A 15,428-nucleotide genomic window follows, 5' to 3' on the forward strand; every position below is an offset into this window, starting at 1 on the left:
CGGGGGACGCGGGTCCCGCGCAGCCGCCTCCGCACCGCTCCAGGCGCCCTGCAGCTCCTGCGTCCCGCGGGCAGGCGCGCGGCCTCCGGCCGGCAGGGGTCGCTGCGGGCGGAGCGGCGGCGGCTTCCTGGAAGTGGCCGGCCCGGCTGCCGTCGCCTCGCTCCCCGACTGACTGGCTGCCTGCCTGCCTGCTCGGTGCCGCCGCCGCCCCGTCTCGCCCGGCGCCGCCCAGCAGAGCAGCGACAGCCCCGGACGGGCCATGGCCGAGTGGAGCCCCGCCCAGGTGAGACGCGGAGGCCGCGCGAAGGGACCGCCGCGGCAGAAGCAGGGCCCGGAGGCTCCGCCCGACACTCAGCCGGGCCCGGCGCGTCTGCCCAGAAGCGGCCCCGCGCAGGCCGCGCTCCTCCACTGCTGCCGGGGGCGTCGGGCGGCCGAGGAAGGGTCGCCTCAGCCCTGGGGGGGTTAGCGGTGGGGCAGCCCCTGCTGTCACAGGGCCGGTGGGGAGGTAGGGGAGGCAGAGCCTCCCCGCGGGGCTCCTTCCAGGGGAGGCTCACCGGGGTCCTCCCAAAAGCGCCGCCGCCGTGTGAGGCACTCCGGCACACTCAACCCACGCGCAACGCGGCCCCCCCCCCCAGCAACGCGTGTGAGTTGAGTGTGCTGGAGTGCCTCACACAGCGGCGGCGCTTTTGGGAGGACCCTCGCGGGGAGGCTCTGCCTCCCCTGCCTCCCCATCCTATGCCTGCCACAGCAGCAGCACTTTCCACAGGACTCCAGTGGGGAGGCTCTGCCTCCTCACCCACTGCGCATCCCTGTTCCCTTCCCTTGCAAACCTTCTTAATTGCCCAAATTTTTCCAGCTTCTCAGCCACCTGTCTTGACTTGTGCCATCCAAGTGGGAGCAGAATGAAGCACATGCTCAGGTGTTTGGCAGGGGCCTGGTAATGCTACCTGTAGCCATGAAAAGAAATGCTGTCCTTATGAGGGTGCTGGTTGGGTATTGCACTCCTAAGCCTTCCAGGTGTTAGCTGATGACTGCCAAGACTATAACCGGACTCCTCAGTTTGGAAAATGAGTCTTTGGGAGTCAGAATTGGGCAGTCCCTGTTACAGGCCGTTTGTGGCACTTAAAATTCTGAAAGTCCCAGATTTATTTGTTTGGGGGAGGGGAGAAAGGCTTAAACTCCCTGTGGCTGCAGAGGCATTTACAGATCTGATGGCAGAACGCTTAGCATTGAGGCAGGTAGCAGGTAAAAAGGCGGCTTATGTCCCACAACTGTCATAGTTGAGTTCATCAGTTACTGAGTAGAAATGCTGTGGGATGGATGCTCCATGCCCTTGGACAATAGTTTGGCGTTTCAAGCTTGGGTTTGGCCACCCAAACTCAAGTATCTTGAGGCATTTGGGGCCTGGGGCATTTGGTGGGCCACTTTGAGATACAGGAAGTTGGACTAGGTGGGCCTATGGCCTGATCCAGTGGGGCTGTTCTTTTGTTCTTATGGAATACCTGCAAATCCCCCATTTGAGCTGGCCTTCGGGGGGGGATTGACTCAAATCAGCAGAATGGCTGGATTTTGATTTGATTCATTTTCATTCTGCTACTGGGATTTGTGTGCTATTCAACGTGTTTTCACTTGGCATCTTTGGGATGGGATGGGCTGGGCTCCAAATTCGATAGGTCTATTCTGATGTGACCCTCAGTGCTGAACAATTTATTTGCTTGTGCACTAGTTTCATTTTTGCCATAGATGTGATCAGGAGGCACTCCAGAGAAAGTAATAATAGCCAGGTTCAGATTTAATTACGAGCCATGGCTTTCTCGGTATGGGAATGAACCTCGGGGTGCAGTACATTCACAGGCTCCCTTCTCCTCCTTTGCACACAAGAGGAGGAGAATAAGAGCTTTTGCTTTTGAATTGAACCACAGGTCATTGTTACATACAAAGTTGGAACTGTGATTTATTCAAACCACAATTAGGTAAAACAAAATAGATCAAAACTGTTGTTTCAGATCCTGGTTTGTTATCTAACCTGCTTTGAATAAACCAGTTTCCATGTTTGTATGAAACGTGGAACTATGTGGATTACAGGAGGTCTCTGTTCTAAGTCTTCCCATGAAATGTTTTCCTGGATTCAAGTCCTCAACTTTTTGAGGAACTAGACATTAGCATTCCTGACACTCACTTCCTTTGCCTTGTGCTCTCTTCCTTTCTCCTCTGAGCTTTTGAAGGGACAGTGCACAATTAGCCCTTGCCTGTGTGTGCTTCATCTCCTCCCCCACCCTCTGAGCTTTTATAGGAGCACCCATATTTATAGTATTGGAGGACAGGTGGGGCCTCAGTATCTGTGGAGGATCCATCCTTGGACCCCCTGCTGATATCGAAAATCGCAGATAATGAAATCTGCGATTGTCTCCCCCTTAAGAACTCCAAAGGGGACCGGAGCCACCTCCAGAGGGCTTTCTGAAACCCAAAAAGACAGTGCGTGCCCACCCACTGCCTCTGTGGGCTTCAGAATGACTCTAAGAGCTGAAAAAACCGTTTTGCAGCTCTAGTCCCCTTCGGAGGGCTCAGGTGGAGCTGAGCCTGGCTCAGTGAGGGTTCAGGGGATCCGCATTGAGCCAGATCCACAGTTGTAAAATCTGCAGATAAACAGGCTGCACCTGTATTGCATTGTCAGTTCTGGCATTTGTAGCGTTAGGCGTTGTGTGTCAGCATTAGAGAACTAGGGAGAGTGGTTTTGTGTCCTGCCGTCACTGGGTATTTGGATGTGCTCCCAAATGGCTTACAAATAACCTCATCCTCTCCAACATGCAAATTATTGCGTTGTTTGAAAATAATCCAAACTAATACAAATAAAATGCTTCCAATAAACAGTGGAATGAACAAAATTGGCATTGAGAACCAAAAAAGTGTTGGAACAGGAGAGGCCGAGTGCCGCCTGGGCTTTGTGTCTTAAGATCAGCAAGGAAAGAGCCCTCAGGTTGTCCACCCAGGTCCACAATAGGATGAACTTGTGCACAGTGTTAAAACCAAAGCATTTTGAGCTTCCTATCACTGTGATAGACCTTTCTTTTCAGCTGCCAAAGACTGAGCCATCAGCAGATCTGTTGCATTCGGTTTGTGGCCAGATTTTAAGGAATGATCTCTGAGTTTTGGAATAATAGAATATTAGAGTTGGAAGGTTCCTTCGAGGTCATCTAGTCCAGCAGGCACCAAACCCTGGCCCATGGGCCGGATCCAGCGACTGCAAAACACTTTCCCTGTTCCATTGCCCCAGTGGGCTCTGTTCCTGGATTTCTGGGTGGAAAGAAGAGTAGCATAACCATAACTGAAAATTGGCAGGGTGGAGGCGGTGAAGCTGAAACTGCAGTGGTGTGTCCAGATTTTCGTAAGCCCTCTGGAGATTCACAAGTTGTTTCCAGAGTCAGTGCAGCACTTGGGGTCCAGTTGGTCCTTAGTAGGGAGAGCTGCTCTAGTGACTTCTCTCCCACTGACCTCACTTTGCAGCTACAGGGACTGTACAGGCAGGATTTTGCAGCCAGCCTGGAATGCAGCATCCTAAGTTTCTAACCTTTCTGGCTTTGAAATTGTGAGAGCCGGGTGAGAACTAAAGGATCAGGCAGAGTCTTCCAGGGCTCACTATGCAGGTCTGTTTTCCATGTCCAGCAGCAGCACGTGCAATGCTGTCTGTGCTTGCGTTTCGTTGTATCTCTCTCTTGCTCTTTTCAAACTGGCTTGTTGTTCATAAGGATCTTTCGCTGAGGAGTACAGGCATCACTGGCGGCTGTAGTGGGGAGAATGGTTTCATTTCCTGGCCCTCTAGGGGTCTGACTTTTCGTTTTCTCCTTGCAAACAGGCCCTTCAGTGGGACACAGAGCCCCAGCCCATGACAGCCACTCAGCCCCTTGGTGCTCCTGAGCAAACACCCATGGGGGATGTGCTTCCTGAGACCGCGGAGCTGTCCTTGACAGTTGTGGCTGAAATCCAGGCGGTGGAGAGCAAGGTGGACTCGTATGCTGCGCAGCTCATGAGTCTGGAGGGGAGGATGGGCATGGCCGAGACGAAGCTGGATGGCTGTGAAAAGACAGCTGTTGAGTTCGGAAACCAGCTAGAGAGCAAGTGGGCTGCCCTGGGGACCCTCATCCAGGAGTACGGGCAGCTCCAGAGAAGACTGGAGAACATGGAGAACCTGCTGAAGAACCGGAACTTCTGGATCCTCCGGCTTCCTCCAGGCTCCCGAGGAGAGATCCCCAAAGTAAGGGGGGGCTGGGATAAAGGCAGAGCCCGGCTAAGGCTTTCTCCTTGCCCACAGATGGTTGCTTTGGTAAAGGCATTGTGGAACTCCTGCTTTCTGTGTTGTCCGCTCTTCTTCTCTGGATCAGTAGGGCTTTTTTTTTGCTGCATCACTTCCTGGGTTAACACAGTTGCTTGGTGATCTTGAGATGACAGCCCTCCTCCAAGGCTTGTCTGTCTTCAGGTGTTCTGACAGTCAAGGCTGAAGCAGGTTGGAAATGGTGACAGAGCCACATAATTAGAAATCTCTGGCCACATTTATTTGGTTTTAGGATGAGGAGCCATCTTGAAGGGTTTGCTGTTTAGGGAGGAGATTCTCAGGCCTTCTTTTCTTACTAAGATCTCTGGAAATTAAATAGTTTTGAGGACATTTTAGCTTTAAGATGTTAATATGGATATGGTTTTAATAGTTGTATTTTAAAATGGTTGTTTCCCACTTTTAATACAAAGCAGTAGGGGCTTTAAACATTTTCCTCTCAATCAACCCCTGAAACGTCTGGCCCACAAAAATGACACCAGTCACCTCTCTTCACAATATGGAGTGAGTTTACTTTTCTCCATTTTAAAGGGTAGCAGGGAATAGGGAATTTCCCAGCGGAGTAGGGAATCCAATTTCAGTTGAATGTGTGGTCCTCCACTACCTCTTCTTGTGAGGTTACCAACCGTACAGTATATTTGTGTGTGACACTTCTCAAAAATCCAGATTGGCTGCTTAGGTTTTCTGCTGAATAAATTATTTTGTTTTATTATTTCAAAGTATTTGTGCTTTGCTTTCTCCCCCCCCCCCCCATACACACACCAGGGCAGTCCATTAAAAGCAACATGTTCAGGGGTGAGTCGTCCATGGTATGCTGCTTGGATGGCTAGGTGGTGGGTGGGCAGGGCTGGGATTGTGCACCAGCTAAACTTGGCTGCAGGCCTCTAGTTCAGCATAATATAAAAAGGGTTATAAGGTACAATGGTGGAGACAACATTGACTTAGATGTGCATAGGAGCAACTACAGGAGTGACATGGGTACCAGCTAGGAGGGACATGGGACCAGTGCTGGTGGAGCAGGCCATTCTTCTCTGGTCAGGCCCAAGTTGATGGCCGATGAGGCAGGTTGTGACTTCTCAAGATGTTTGCTGCCATTGCAGGTCCCACTGCTGTTTGATGAAGCCTCCTGTAGTTTCTCTGAACAAGAATGGAAAAGTTTGGACGAAGGGCAGAAGAACCTCTACAGGCACATCATGAAGTGCAACTACAAGGCTGTGGTCTCAATGGGTGAGGGTCATGTGAAGAGAACTCAGAGTGTAAATGCCAGCTGTACCAGAGCTCACTAGGGGACTTCATTGCTCCCCCTGCAAAATCCAGGCGGCAATGCAGAGCGGTGGCCCTGATCAGAAGACGTTGCTTTTACTGAGTCTAGCTAGGGGTCCAGCTTGTTGAGATTTGTCTTCTCTGACTAGCAATCACCTTCCAAGATCTTCTTTGTGCTCCACTGAACCTGGGGCCTTCTGCATGCAAAGCATGAGATCTGTGTCTGAGTTGTGGCCATCCTGGTGCAGGTGGTCACACAGATGTCTGGTGCCAGGGATATGCCAGTCTGTAGGCATCAAATGCAGGACTCAGGCGGTCTCTGTCCTGGCAGGAAGTTCCTGACTGCTTCCGGGTAGAGTGATCAGTCCCTGAGTCCTGTTGTGTGAGCCAGCCCCACTCCTGGAGACAGCTAAGGGAAACTCAAGAGAGCCTATTGCCTCCCCAGCTGGCATCCTGTCCCTGAGCCTGGTGGAAGAGCTGGGCAGGGGGGAGATGCGACCTGGTCACTTGATTGCCACCTCTTATTTCTGTTTCTGTGAAAGAAGAGCAAAGCCGAGCCTGGACCCTGCTGCTAATGCTCTCTTGCCCTGTGCAGATGCTGCCATCTCCAAGCCTGACCTGCTCTCTCGGCTTGAGGAAGGGGAAGTCTTGCACCAGGGGGATGGTGAGGAACGAGAGCCTCTCAGAGAGTCCGCCCTGGGTAAGTAGCAAAAGGCCACAGTACCGAGGGGTGTGTGTGCGCGCGTGTGTGTAAAGAGGGCGCCCGAAATCCAGTTCCGTTCCAGAGATGCTGGATAGCAGCGGGGCACCTCTTGAAGCCTCAGTGGTACTCTGAAGCTGTTCCCTCTGGGATCTTTCAGGGTTTTGATCCTTCCCCTGGATGTGCCATTTGCTTGCTTCCCTCCCTCCCTCCCTCCCTCCCTCCTGCTGTCAGTTGGGACAGTGAGAAAATGGAACAGAAAATAGTGCCAGAAGGGATTCTAGTTGGGGCTGCATTAGTACCATGTAAGTTGGCAGGGGGTGAATGTGTGAGAGAGAGCGCGCTCTGGTGGCAGCTTCAGCTTGCTCTGATGTTTCAGGGATGATTCTTTGTGGAGAAGTTTAGAACCCATGTAAGACTGAGGGAAGGGCCAAGACTTGATGTGGGCCAAGGCAGTCCCATGCTCACGTTCCATTAACACTGAGATGGGGGCCAGCCCAAACAGCTGCTCTGTGGACAGTCGGGATGGAATTAAGATATTGCAAAGGATGCAGAGGGGAGGCAGCCTAGCTTACCAAAGACTGATAGGGTGACCTGACATCGCATTCACTGTTGCTGTGGCCTTGACCACACTTACCTCATGGGGCTGACTCCGGAGCAGACATGCATAGCATGATGCTAGTGATGACCTCAGGCTGCTCACTCACTGCTGGTACTTCGCAGGATGCCAGGTGGTACCTGGCTGCAGTGTCATGAGGTCAGCTTGATGTGGCCTGGCATGTCCTGTCCTGGCCTTGTCTTGTGGGGAGTGGGGCAGGACTGTGCAGTCAGCAAGAAGAGTGCCCAGATCAGGAAGTGGCAGAGAGTGAAGAAGCCACTTCTTTTCAGGAGACAGTCATGTGGGCCACGTCACCTGTTCCCTGGTGACAGTGGCACTTGGAAAGGCAGTGCCTTCCAAAAAAAAAAGAAAAGAAAAAGAAAAGGTTGAGCCGACCAGACGGAACCTTTCCCTCCAAACCTTTGCGACTCTTTCGCAGCAGTGGAGTGAGGATAAAACAAGGCACAGTTCTAAGCCCATGGGTCGTGGCAGGAAAGAGCTTCCAAACTATTGGAAAGATAGACACCAGCTGTGGCGCAGCCCACTAGAATCTCCACTGTAGCATAGTGACTTCCCTGGATGCTGCCCTCACCTGCCTGCAGGGCCACAGGGGCTGGAAACCTTTTAAAATAAAGGAAAAACTAGCGTGTTCTGGAGATGAAGTTCTGCACCCAGAACGGATGTGTTGCCCTGTTTCCGCAGCGCTTCTGCAGCCCTTCCTAATTGAGTTCCTGGAGGAGGCAGAGTCGACCTCCAATGGCAGGAGCTGGGGGGTGGGTGGGCGGGCAGGGCCACTGCTTAAGGCTGGGATGTGTCAGTCCCTGGGAAAGTCCAGCTGCAGTGTGGTGGTGAATTGGCTGTTCTTCTCCTCCCCTGGCAACAGGCTCCCCCATTTCTGCTCTCAACGATGGCTCCTGGGTGGAACAGGAAGAGATGTCCCTTGTCAAAAGCATGGAAGACTTGGAGGAGCGAGAAATCGACTCCACGATGGGTGAGTTGGGTAGAGGTTGGCTAGAGGAGCCCAAGAGCCTCCTGTGATGCTGGGGTTCGAGAAGCAGAGCACACCATTCCCCCCCCCCATGTGGGAGGAATGGAGGGTGTGGCTGGGGCACAGGGTGGGCTAGTGGAGTGAGCACCTCTGAGTGGTGCTGCCTCAGCCTGCCTTTGAGCCTTCCTGGGCTCTGGTCCAGCCCCTCTGTTGCAGGAGTATTGTGGAGCTAGCAGGTTGCAGCTCTGCTTTCCGTCTTCTTAGGGCCATTAGCCCTCTGCATTTCATTGTTCCGATCTGGCACACAAGGCCCAGTCTGGAGGAGGCATCTAGTAAATGCTTTTGCCAAGAGCAAGCAGTTTGATAGTTATCTGCAAAGGAAAAAGAGAACTGGAGTCTGGGGGCTCTGGTCTGTGTTTTTGCACGGTCTTGAACAGCTTGGCTTTTCTTTTTTATAAAACAAGATTCTGGTCTGTACGGTCTGAAGTGCTACCTGTTCCACGCGCAGGGCCAGCTAGGCAGGCGGAGATCAGGGGTCTCAAAGCATGGATGAGACGGTGGTGTAGGGAGGAGGGGTTTAGATTCGTTAGACACTGGGGAACGTTTTGGGACAAGCAGGGCCTGTACAAGAGGGACGGGCTCCACTTGAACCAGAATGGAACCAGACTGCTGGCGCATAACATTAAAAAGGTGGCAGAGCAGCTTTTAAACTGATCCCTGGGGGAAGGCCGACAGGAGCCGAGGGGCATCCGGTTCGGGACTCCTCATCCCTATGGGATGAGGATGGGGAGGTTAGAGAACAACAAGACAAAGGCAGGGTAGGAGAAGAAATTGGGAAAGGTAGTGTGATGGGATGTGATAGACGGTTTGGCATAATGAGAGGATGCGGGGACAAAGGAGCGAATAAGCAGCGCATCCTGGGGCATTCCGTGTACAAATGCTTTTATGCGAATGCCCGAAGTTTACGAGCAAAGGTGGGAGAACTGGAATGTCTGGTGACAAGGGAAAATATTGACATAGTGGGCATAATGGAAACCTGGTGGAATGCGGAGAATCAGTGGGATACCGCAATCCCGGGCTATAAACTCTACAGGAGGGACAGGCAGGGGCGTGTTGGAAGTGGGGTGGCCGTTTATGTTAAGGAAGGGATAGAATCCAGCAAAGTAGAGATTGAAGGTGGGTCCGACTCCACCGTAGAATCTCTGTGGGTTAAATTACCAGGCTTGTGCAGTGATGCAATACTGGGTGTGTGCTATTGTTCTCCAGACCAGAAATCGGATGGAGACCTTGAAATGAGGAAACAGATCAGGGAGGTGACAAGGAGGGACAGGGTTGTAATCATGGGGGACTTCAATTATCCTCATATTGACTGGGTCAATTTGTGTCCTGGTCACGATAAGGAAACCGGATTTCTTGACGTGCTGAATGACTATGGCTTAGAGCAGCTAGTCACGGAGCCCACCAGAGGACAGGTGACTCTGGATGTGTGGTATGCAGGACCTGGTTAGAGATGTAAACGTCACTGAGCCATTGGGGAACAGTGATCATGCTGCGATCCGTTTTGACATGCACGCTGGGGGAAGAATACCAGGCAAATCTCTAACAAAAACCCTTGACTTCCGACGGGCAGACTTCCCCCAAATGAGGAGGCTGGTTAGAAGGAGGTTGAAAGGGAGAGTAAAAAGAGTCCAATCTCTCCAGAGTGCATGGAGGCTGCTTAAAACAACAGTAACAGAGGCCCAGCAGAGGTGTATACCGCAAAGAAAGAAGGGTTCCACTAAATCCAGGAGGGTGCCCGCATGGCTAACCAGCCAAGTTAGAGAGGCTGTGAAGGGCAAGGAAGCTTCCTTTTGTAAATGGAAGTCTTGCCCTAATGAGGAGAATAAAAAGGAACATAAACTGTGGCAAAAGAAATGTAAGAAGGTGATACGGGAGGCCAAGCGAGACTATGAGGAACGCATGGCCAGCAACATTAAGGGGAATAAGAAAAGCTTCTTCAAATATGTTAGAAGCAGGAAACCCGTCAGAGAAGCGGTTGGCCCTCTGGATGGTGAGGGAGGGAAAGGGGAGATAAAAGGAGACTTAGAGATGGCAGAGAAATTAAATAAGTTCTTTGCATCTGTCTTCACGGCAGAAGACCTCGGGCAGATACCGCTGCCCGAACGGCCCCTCCTGACCGAGGAGTTAAATCAGATAGAGGTTGAAAGAGAAGATGTTTCAGACCTCATTGATAAATTAAAGATCAATAAGTCACCGGGCCCTGATGGCATCCACCCAAGAGTTATTAAGGAATTGAAGAATGAAGTTGCAGATCTCTTGACTAAGGTATGCAACTTGTCCCTCAAAACGGCCATGGTGCCAGAAGATTGGAGGATAGCAAATGCCACACCTATTTTTAAAAAGGGAAAGAGGGGGGACCCGGGAAACTATAGGCCGGTCAGCCTAACATCCATACCGGGTAAGATGGTGGAATGCCTCATCAAAGATAGAATCTCAAAACACATAGATGAACAGGCCTTGCTGAGGGAGAGTCAGCATGGCTTCTGTAAGGGTAAGTCTTGCCTCACGAACCATTTAGAATTATTTGAAAAGGTCAACAGGCATGTGGATGTGGGAGAACCCGTGGACATTATATATCTGGACTTTCAGAAGGCGTTTGACACGGTTCCTCACCAAAGGCTACTGAAAAAACTCCACAGTCAGGGAGTTAGAGGACAGGTCCTTTCATGGATTGAGAACTGGTTGGAGGCCAGGAAGCAGAGAGTGGGTGTCAATGGGCAATTTTCACAATGGAGAGAGGTGAAAAGCGGTGTGCCCCAAGGATCTGTCCTGGGACCGGTGCTTTTCAACCTCTTCATAAATGACCTGGAGACAGGGTTGAGCAGTGAAGTGGCTAAGTTTGCAGACGACACCAAACTTTTCAGAGTGGTGAAGACCAGAAGTGATTGTGAGGAGCTCCAGAAGGATCTCTCCAGACTGGCAGAATGGGCAGCAAAATGGCAGATGTGCTTCAATGTCAGTAAGTGTAAGGTCATGCACATTGGGGCAAAAAATCAAAACTTTAGATATAGGCTGATGGGTTCTGAGCTGTCTGTGACAGATCAGGAGAGAGATCTTGGGGGGGTGGTGGACAGGTCGATGAAAGTGTCGACCCAATGTGCGGTGGCAGTGAAGAAGGCCAATTCTATGCTTGGGATCATTAGGAAGGGTATTGAGAACAAAACTGCTAGTATTATAATGCCGTTGTACAAATCTATGGTAAGGCCACACCTGGAGTATTGTGTCCAGTTCTGGTCGCCGCATCTCAAAAAAGACATAGTGGAAATGGAAAAGGTGCAAAAGAGAGCAACTAAGATGCATACAGGGCTGGGGCACCTGCCTTATGAGGAAAGGCTACGGCATTTGGGCCTCTTCAGCCTAGAAAAGAGACGCCTGAGGGGGGACATGATTGAGACATACAAAATTATGCAGGGGATGGACAGAGTGGATAGGGAGATGCTCTTTACACTCTCACATAATACCAGAACCAGGGGACATCCATTAAAATTGAGTGTTGGGCGGGTTAGGACAGACAAAAGAAAATATTCTTTACTCAGCGTGTGGTCGGTCTGTGGAACTCCTTGCCACAGGATGCCAAGGATTTAAAAGGGGATTGGACAAGTTTCTGAAGGAAAAATCCATTATGGGGTACAAGCCATGATGTGTATGCGCAACCTCCTGATTTTAGAAATGGGTTATGTCAGAATGCCAGATGCAAGGGAGGGCACCAGGATGAGGTCTCTTGTTATCTGGTGTGCTCTCTGGGGCATTTGGTGGGCCGCTGTGAGATACAGGAAGCTGGACTAGATGGGCCTATGGCCTGAACCAGTGTGGCTGTTCTTATGTTCTTATGGTCATGGAGATTTGTTTTGTATTTATTAAAACTATTTCTGTCATGATGTTTGTGGTGACTATCAAGTGCAGCAATAAAATAGACAGCTGCAAAACACTGACACTAGCTATGTCTGAACTAACACAAAAAGTACAAAAAGCAACTAACAATGAGCAGCAACAGGTAAACTGTTGCCCTCTTCTGAAAGCTGCCTCAAACCAGAGCTGGGAACCGTGCTGGAAGAAGGGTGTCTCTGCATCCCTTCCCCATCAGTATGTTCTCTCGCACTCTCTCTCTCCTGCCATCCCATTGTTCTTGCCTGCAGACACAAGCATCTACAAAACGCACATCAGGAATCCGAATGAGCATTGAAAATATTCCTGGACTCCCCGCGGAGACTGAAAACCACAGATAAGAAATCTGTGGTATTTGGAGCCCACCTTTGCTCCAAATGCAACTGGAGCCATTCTGAACTTTGGAGAGGCCACAAGCAACAGTTGTGTTGACTAAAACTTCTGGTTTATCAAAAGTCATCATAAAAGGCTCCAGGCGGCAGTCTGTCTGGGCAGGAGTCTCTTGGAGCCTCAGAAACCTTGTCCCAGTCACGTCTGGGAGGTTATCAGTTGCATCTGAGAGGTCTGCAGGGGGGGCGATCTGGGGGTTCAGCATCTGCAGTGAGACAAATCCATGGATGCGGAATCATAAATAAAGAGATCCTACCTGTGTGAATCTATTTTATAAAGATAAAGCTGGAATAAACTTTTCGAATTAAAAATATGCTAGACTCATGGTATAAAAATGCCTGATATTTTGTGTGAAGCTGGGGATTCAGTGGGCAGAGTTCTTCCCAGTGTCTTTGATACTTGTCCGTTCCAGGGCGCCCCTTATAGAATCTGCATTATACGTCATCTTCATGTCCAGTAAATGTTCAGGGTCAAAAGAACCATAACACTAATTTAAGAGTTCAAGGGACCTTGGATTTGTCAAGAGTCAGGCAGCCCAATCAATCCTGAGCTGCCCAGTGTCCAGAGAGGAGCAGTGGTGCCGAAGTGGCTGCCACTGTATGAAGTGGCTGCCAGGCAGCTGCTGGTGGTTCCTTGGAGGAAAAGGAATATTTGTCCCCTTCCCCTGGGTAAGGGCGGGGCCCCCGCAATGAGGCTACTCATGTTTGACAGCACAGAGTATATAGCTGGTGCAGAGTAAAGCAGCCCCATGTTGGGCCAGAAGACCAGTCGTGGGGTACTGGATCTGGTGGAGTTCTGCTCTGCCAGTCCCACCCCCTGAGATGTGCCTGGGAGGGTCTGGAGCTCAGTGGGGAGGGAGCCCTTAGTTCTTTATCCAGTCCCTGGCAGCACATCCAGTGACAAGGCAAGAGCTGCAGCCAGTCCAGGGAGCTTTAGTGAGCCAGATGGGGGCTTCGTGGAAGATGGTGTCATGTGTGGGTTGGCCAGGAGTGTTTTCTGAGATTGCAACCAACTTGCCTGCATTCCTTGTTTTACCAGATGCTCCACAGCTCTTGGAGGAAGACCCTGAAAGCTTAGAGCTCCCTGGCATGTTTCCTCGAAAGTGGACAGAGGTTTTCCAGGGCCCAGGAGAGGAATTGCTCTGTGAGAGCCAGCCGTTCTCCACTGCGGCACCGAAAAAGCCTTCGGGGAGCAGCAGCCTGAGAAGATCTAACCGCTGTGTGGCAGATGTTCAGAAAGATGACTCCTCTGTGCTGGCTGTGGAAGTGCACACTGGCCCTTACATCTGCTGCGAATGTGGGGAAGGCTTCCTGGACAAGCAGCTCTTCTCTGCCCACCAGAAGAGCCACGGGGGAGGCGGAAACTACCCTACCCTGGACACTGGAGGAGGCCTGAAGCCAAAGCCCAGTCCAGTTGCTCTTCAGCGTGCTCCAACCCCGGCACGCTCCAGACCCTCAAAGCGTCCCGAACCCCAGCGAGGCTCCAACCTCAAGCCCAGTGCCGGGAAACGTCCAGGCAATCACATGGTGGAGAGGCCGTATACCTGCACCCAGTGCAAGGAGAGCTTCAAGCTGGAAGTGAGCCTGCTCCTCCACCAGAAGCTCCACACAGGGAAGGGCGATGGGCCACTGACCTGCACGTACTGTGGCAAGGACTTCCGCGACCTCTCGAAGGCAGTGCGGCACCAGCGCATCCACACAGGCGAGAGGCCCTACCAGTGCACCGAGTGCGGGAAGAGCTTCATCCGGCGAGACCATCTCCTTAAGCACTGGCGAGTCCACACCGGCGAGACGCCCTACCAGTGTTCCACCTGCGGGAAAAACTTCCGCTACAAGGAGTCTCTGAACTGCCACCAGAAAATCCACACTCGTAACCCAACAGTGCACCACTTGGCGCCAGGGACTCAGCCTGGCATGGGGGGCTTGAAACAGGAGCAGCCGTAGCTGCTGTTGCACAGAGGTTGGCCACACCCAACATGCTGAAGAGTGGGCCCAGTTTGCCCCCAGACGGAGCAGGGCACGGTGGGGGTGTGTGTTTGTGTGTGTGTGCACATGTGCGTGTATGGGGGTTCCCTGTTGTGCACTGTTAGGGTGTAACTGCCCCGTTTGAGGGCTTAGCGTGAGGCCAAGACGCAAGTCCTCCTTTGCCTACAAAGGACACACATTGCATTTGGGTGGGCCTTTGTGGCTCAACGCCTGAGGCTCTTCCTTCTTCAGGCAACAAAGGGGCCAGCTGCGCCCCCCCCTCCCCCGTGGTGAGTATTCACTGCTTCTGTCTCCTGCACTTACAGGTTCCAAATCTCAAAAGTCTGCCTCATACTGTTGCCACAGGGAACTGAGGCTGAGAGCCCTCTGGGAGGCCAAGGTTGGCACCCCACAAACCATACAGCCAGGCCTGGGAATTGGGATGGTGACAGATGTAGTGTGTCAGTCAGTCTCCCTTCTCTGATCCTGCCTCGAAGCAAGTTGAACTCTATGTCTGCTAAGCACCTCAATGGAGCTGAAGTCAGAACCATCCTTTTCCAGTTACTAGTTCTTAGTATATGTGTTTGTTTTTAATTTTGAAACTGCATTTGGTGACACTCCCAAGTAACATGTACAAGTCCGAGCAGCTGCAGCCAGACTCCAGTACGAGTTGGTTGTTCTAATACAATGCCAAGAATTTGTGTTGTGTTGTTCCACCTTATGAAGTTACAGCTGGTTGTGCCGCCTGTCTCCCAGTCCTCGGTTCTCACACACTCCAAGGCATCCGAGAACTGCCCCGTTGTCTTGTTGTTGGTGTTGATTTTTTTAAAACACATCTTTGTAAATATTGGTTGACTTGTATATGAATTTCAGTGTTGTTGCACTAAGTGTCAGCTGAGGTGACTGTAACGAACCAGCTTTTCTTCTGTGTGATGTCAGGTGTTTGGTCTGTGGCTGCGTTTTTGTAACACCTTTGCAAAGGATGTCAATACAGTGTGTCTGTTCTTCGGCCCTTGCCTCATCTCTGGGTCAGTGGTAAAACCAGGCCTGGCTGGGGCCCTCTAGGTTGCAGGTGCTGGAGAGCCTCTCCTGGACAGGTCTGTCTCCTGCTGTTTAAGGCACGGGCAAGGCTTCGGGGCTAGATCCCCAAGACAGGGTCAAACTGCAGAGGAGCTGGGTCCATCCAGCTCAGGACTGTGTTCCACAATGGGCAGTGACTCTCCCAAGTCTCTGGCAGAGAGGGCTCCTGCCTG

At 51.6% G+C, this 15,428-nt stretch overlaps 1 protein-coding gene across 1 annotated transcript; it reads left to right on the forward strand.

The window, feature by feature from the left end:
* Positions 1-142: 142 nt before the first annotated feature.
* Positions 143-15,184, forward strand: LOC136651966 (zinc finger protein 398-like). The gene is made up of 6 exons (XM_066628745.1): positions 143-283; positions 3,854-4,252; positions 5,428-5,554; positions 6,186-6,290; positions 7,772-7,879; positions 13,250-15,184. Exons 1-6 carry the CDS (start codon positions 260-262, stop codon positions 14,152-14,154), a joined length of 1,668 nt encoding a protein of 555 aa, XP_066484842.1. The 5' UTR covers positions 143-259; the 3' UTR covers positions 14,155-15,184.
* Positions 15,185-15,428: the final 244 nt, after the last annotated feature.

This window comes from Tiliqua scincoides, chromosome 5, assembly GCF_035046505.1.
Source record: "Tiliqua scincoides isolate rTilSci1 chromosome 5, rTilSci1.hap2, whole genome shotgun sequence".
NCBI classification, from domain to species: Eukaryota; Metazoa; Chordata; class Lepidosauria; order Squamata; family Scincidae; genus Tiliqua; species Tiliqua scincoides.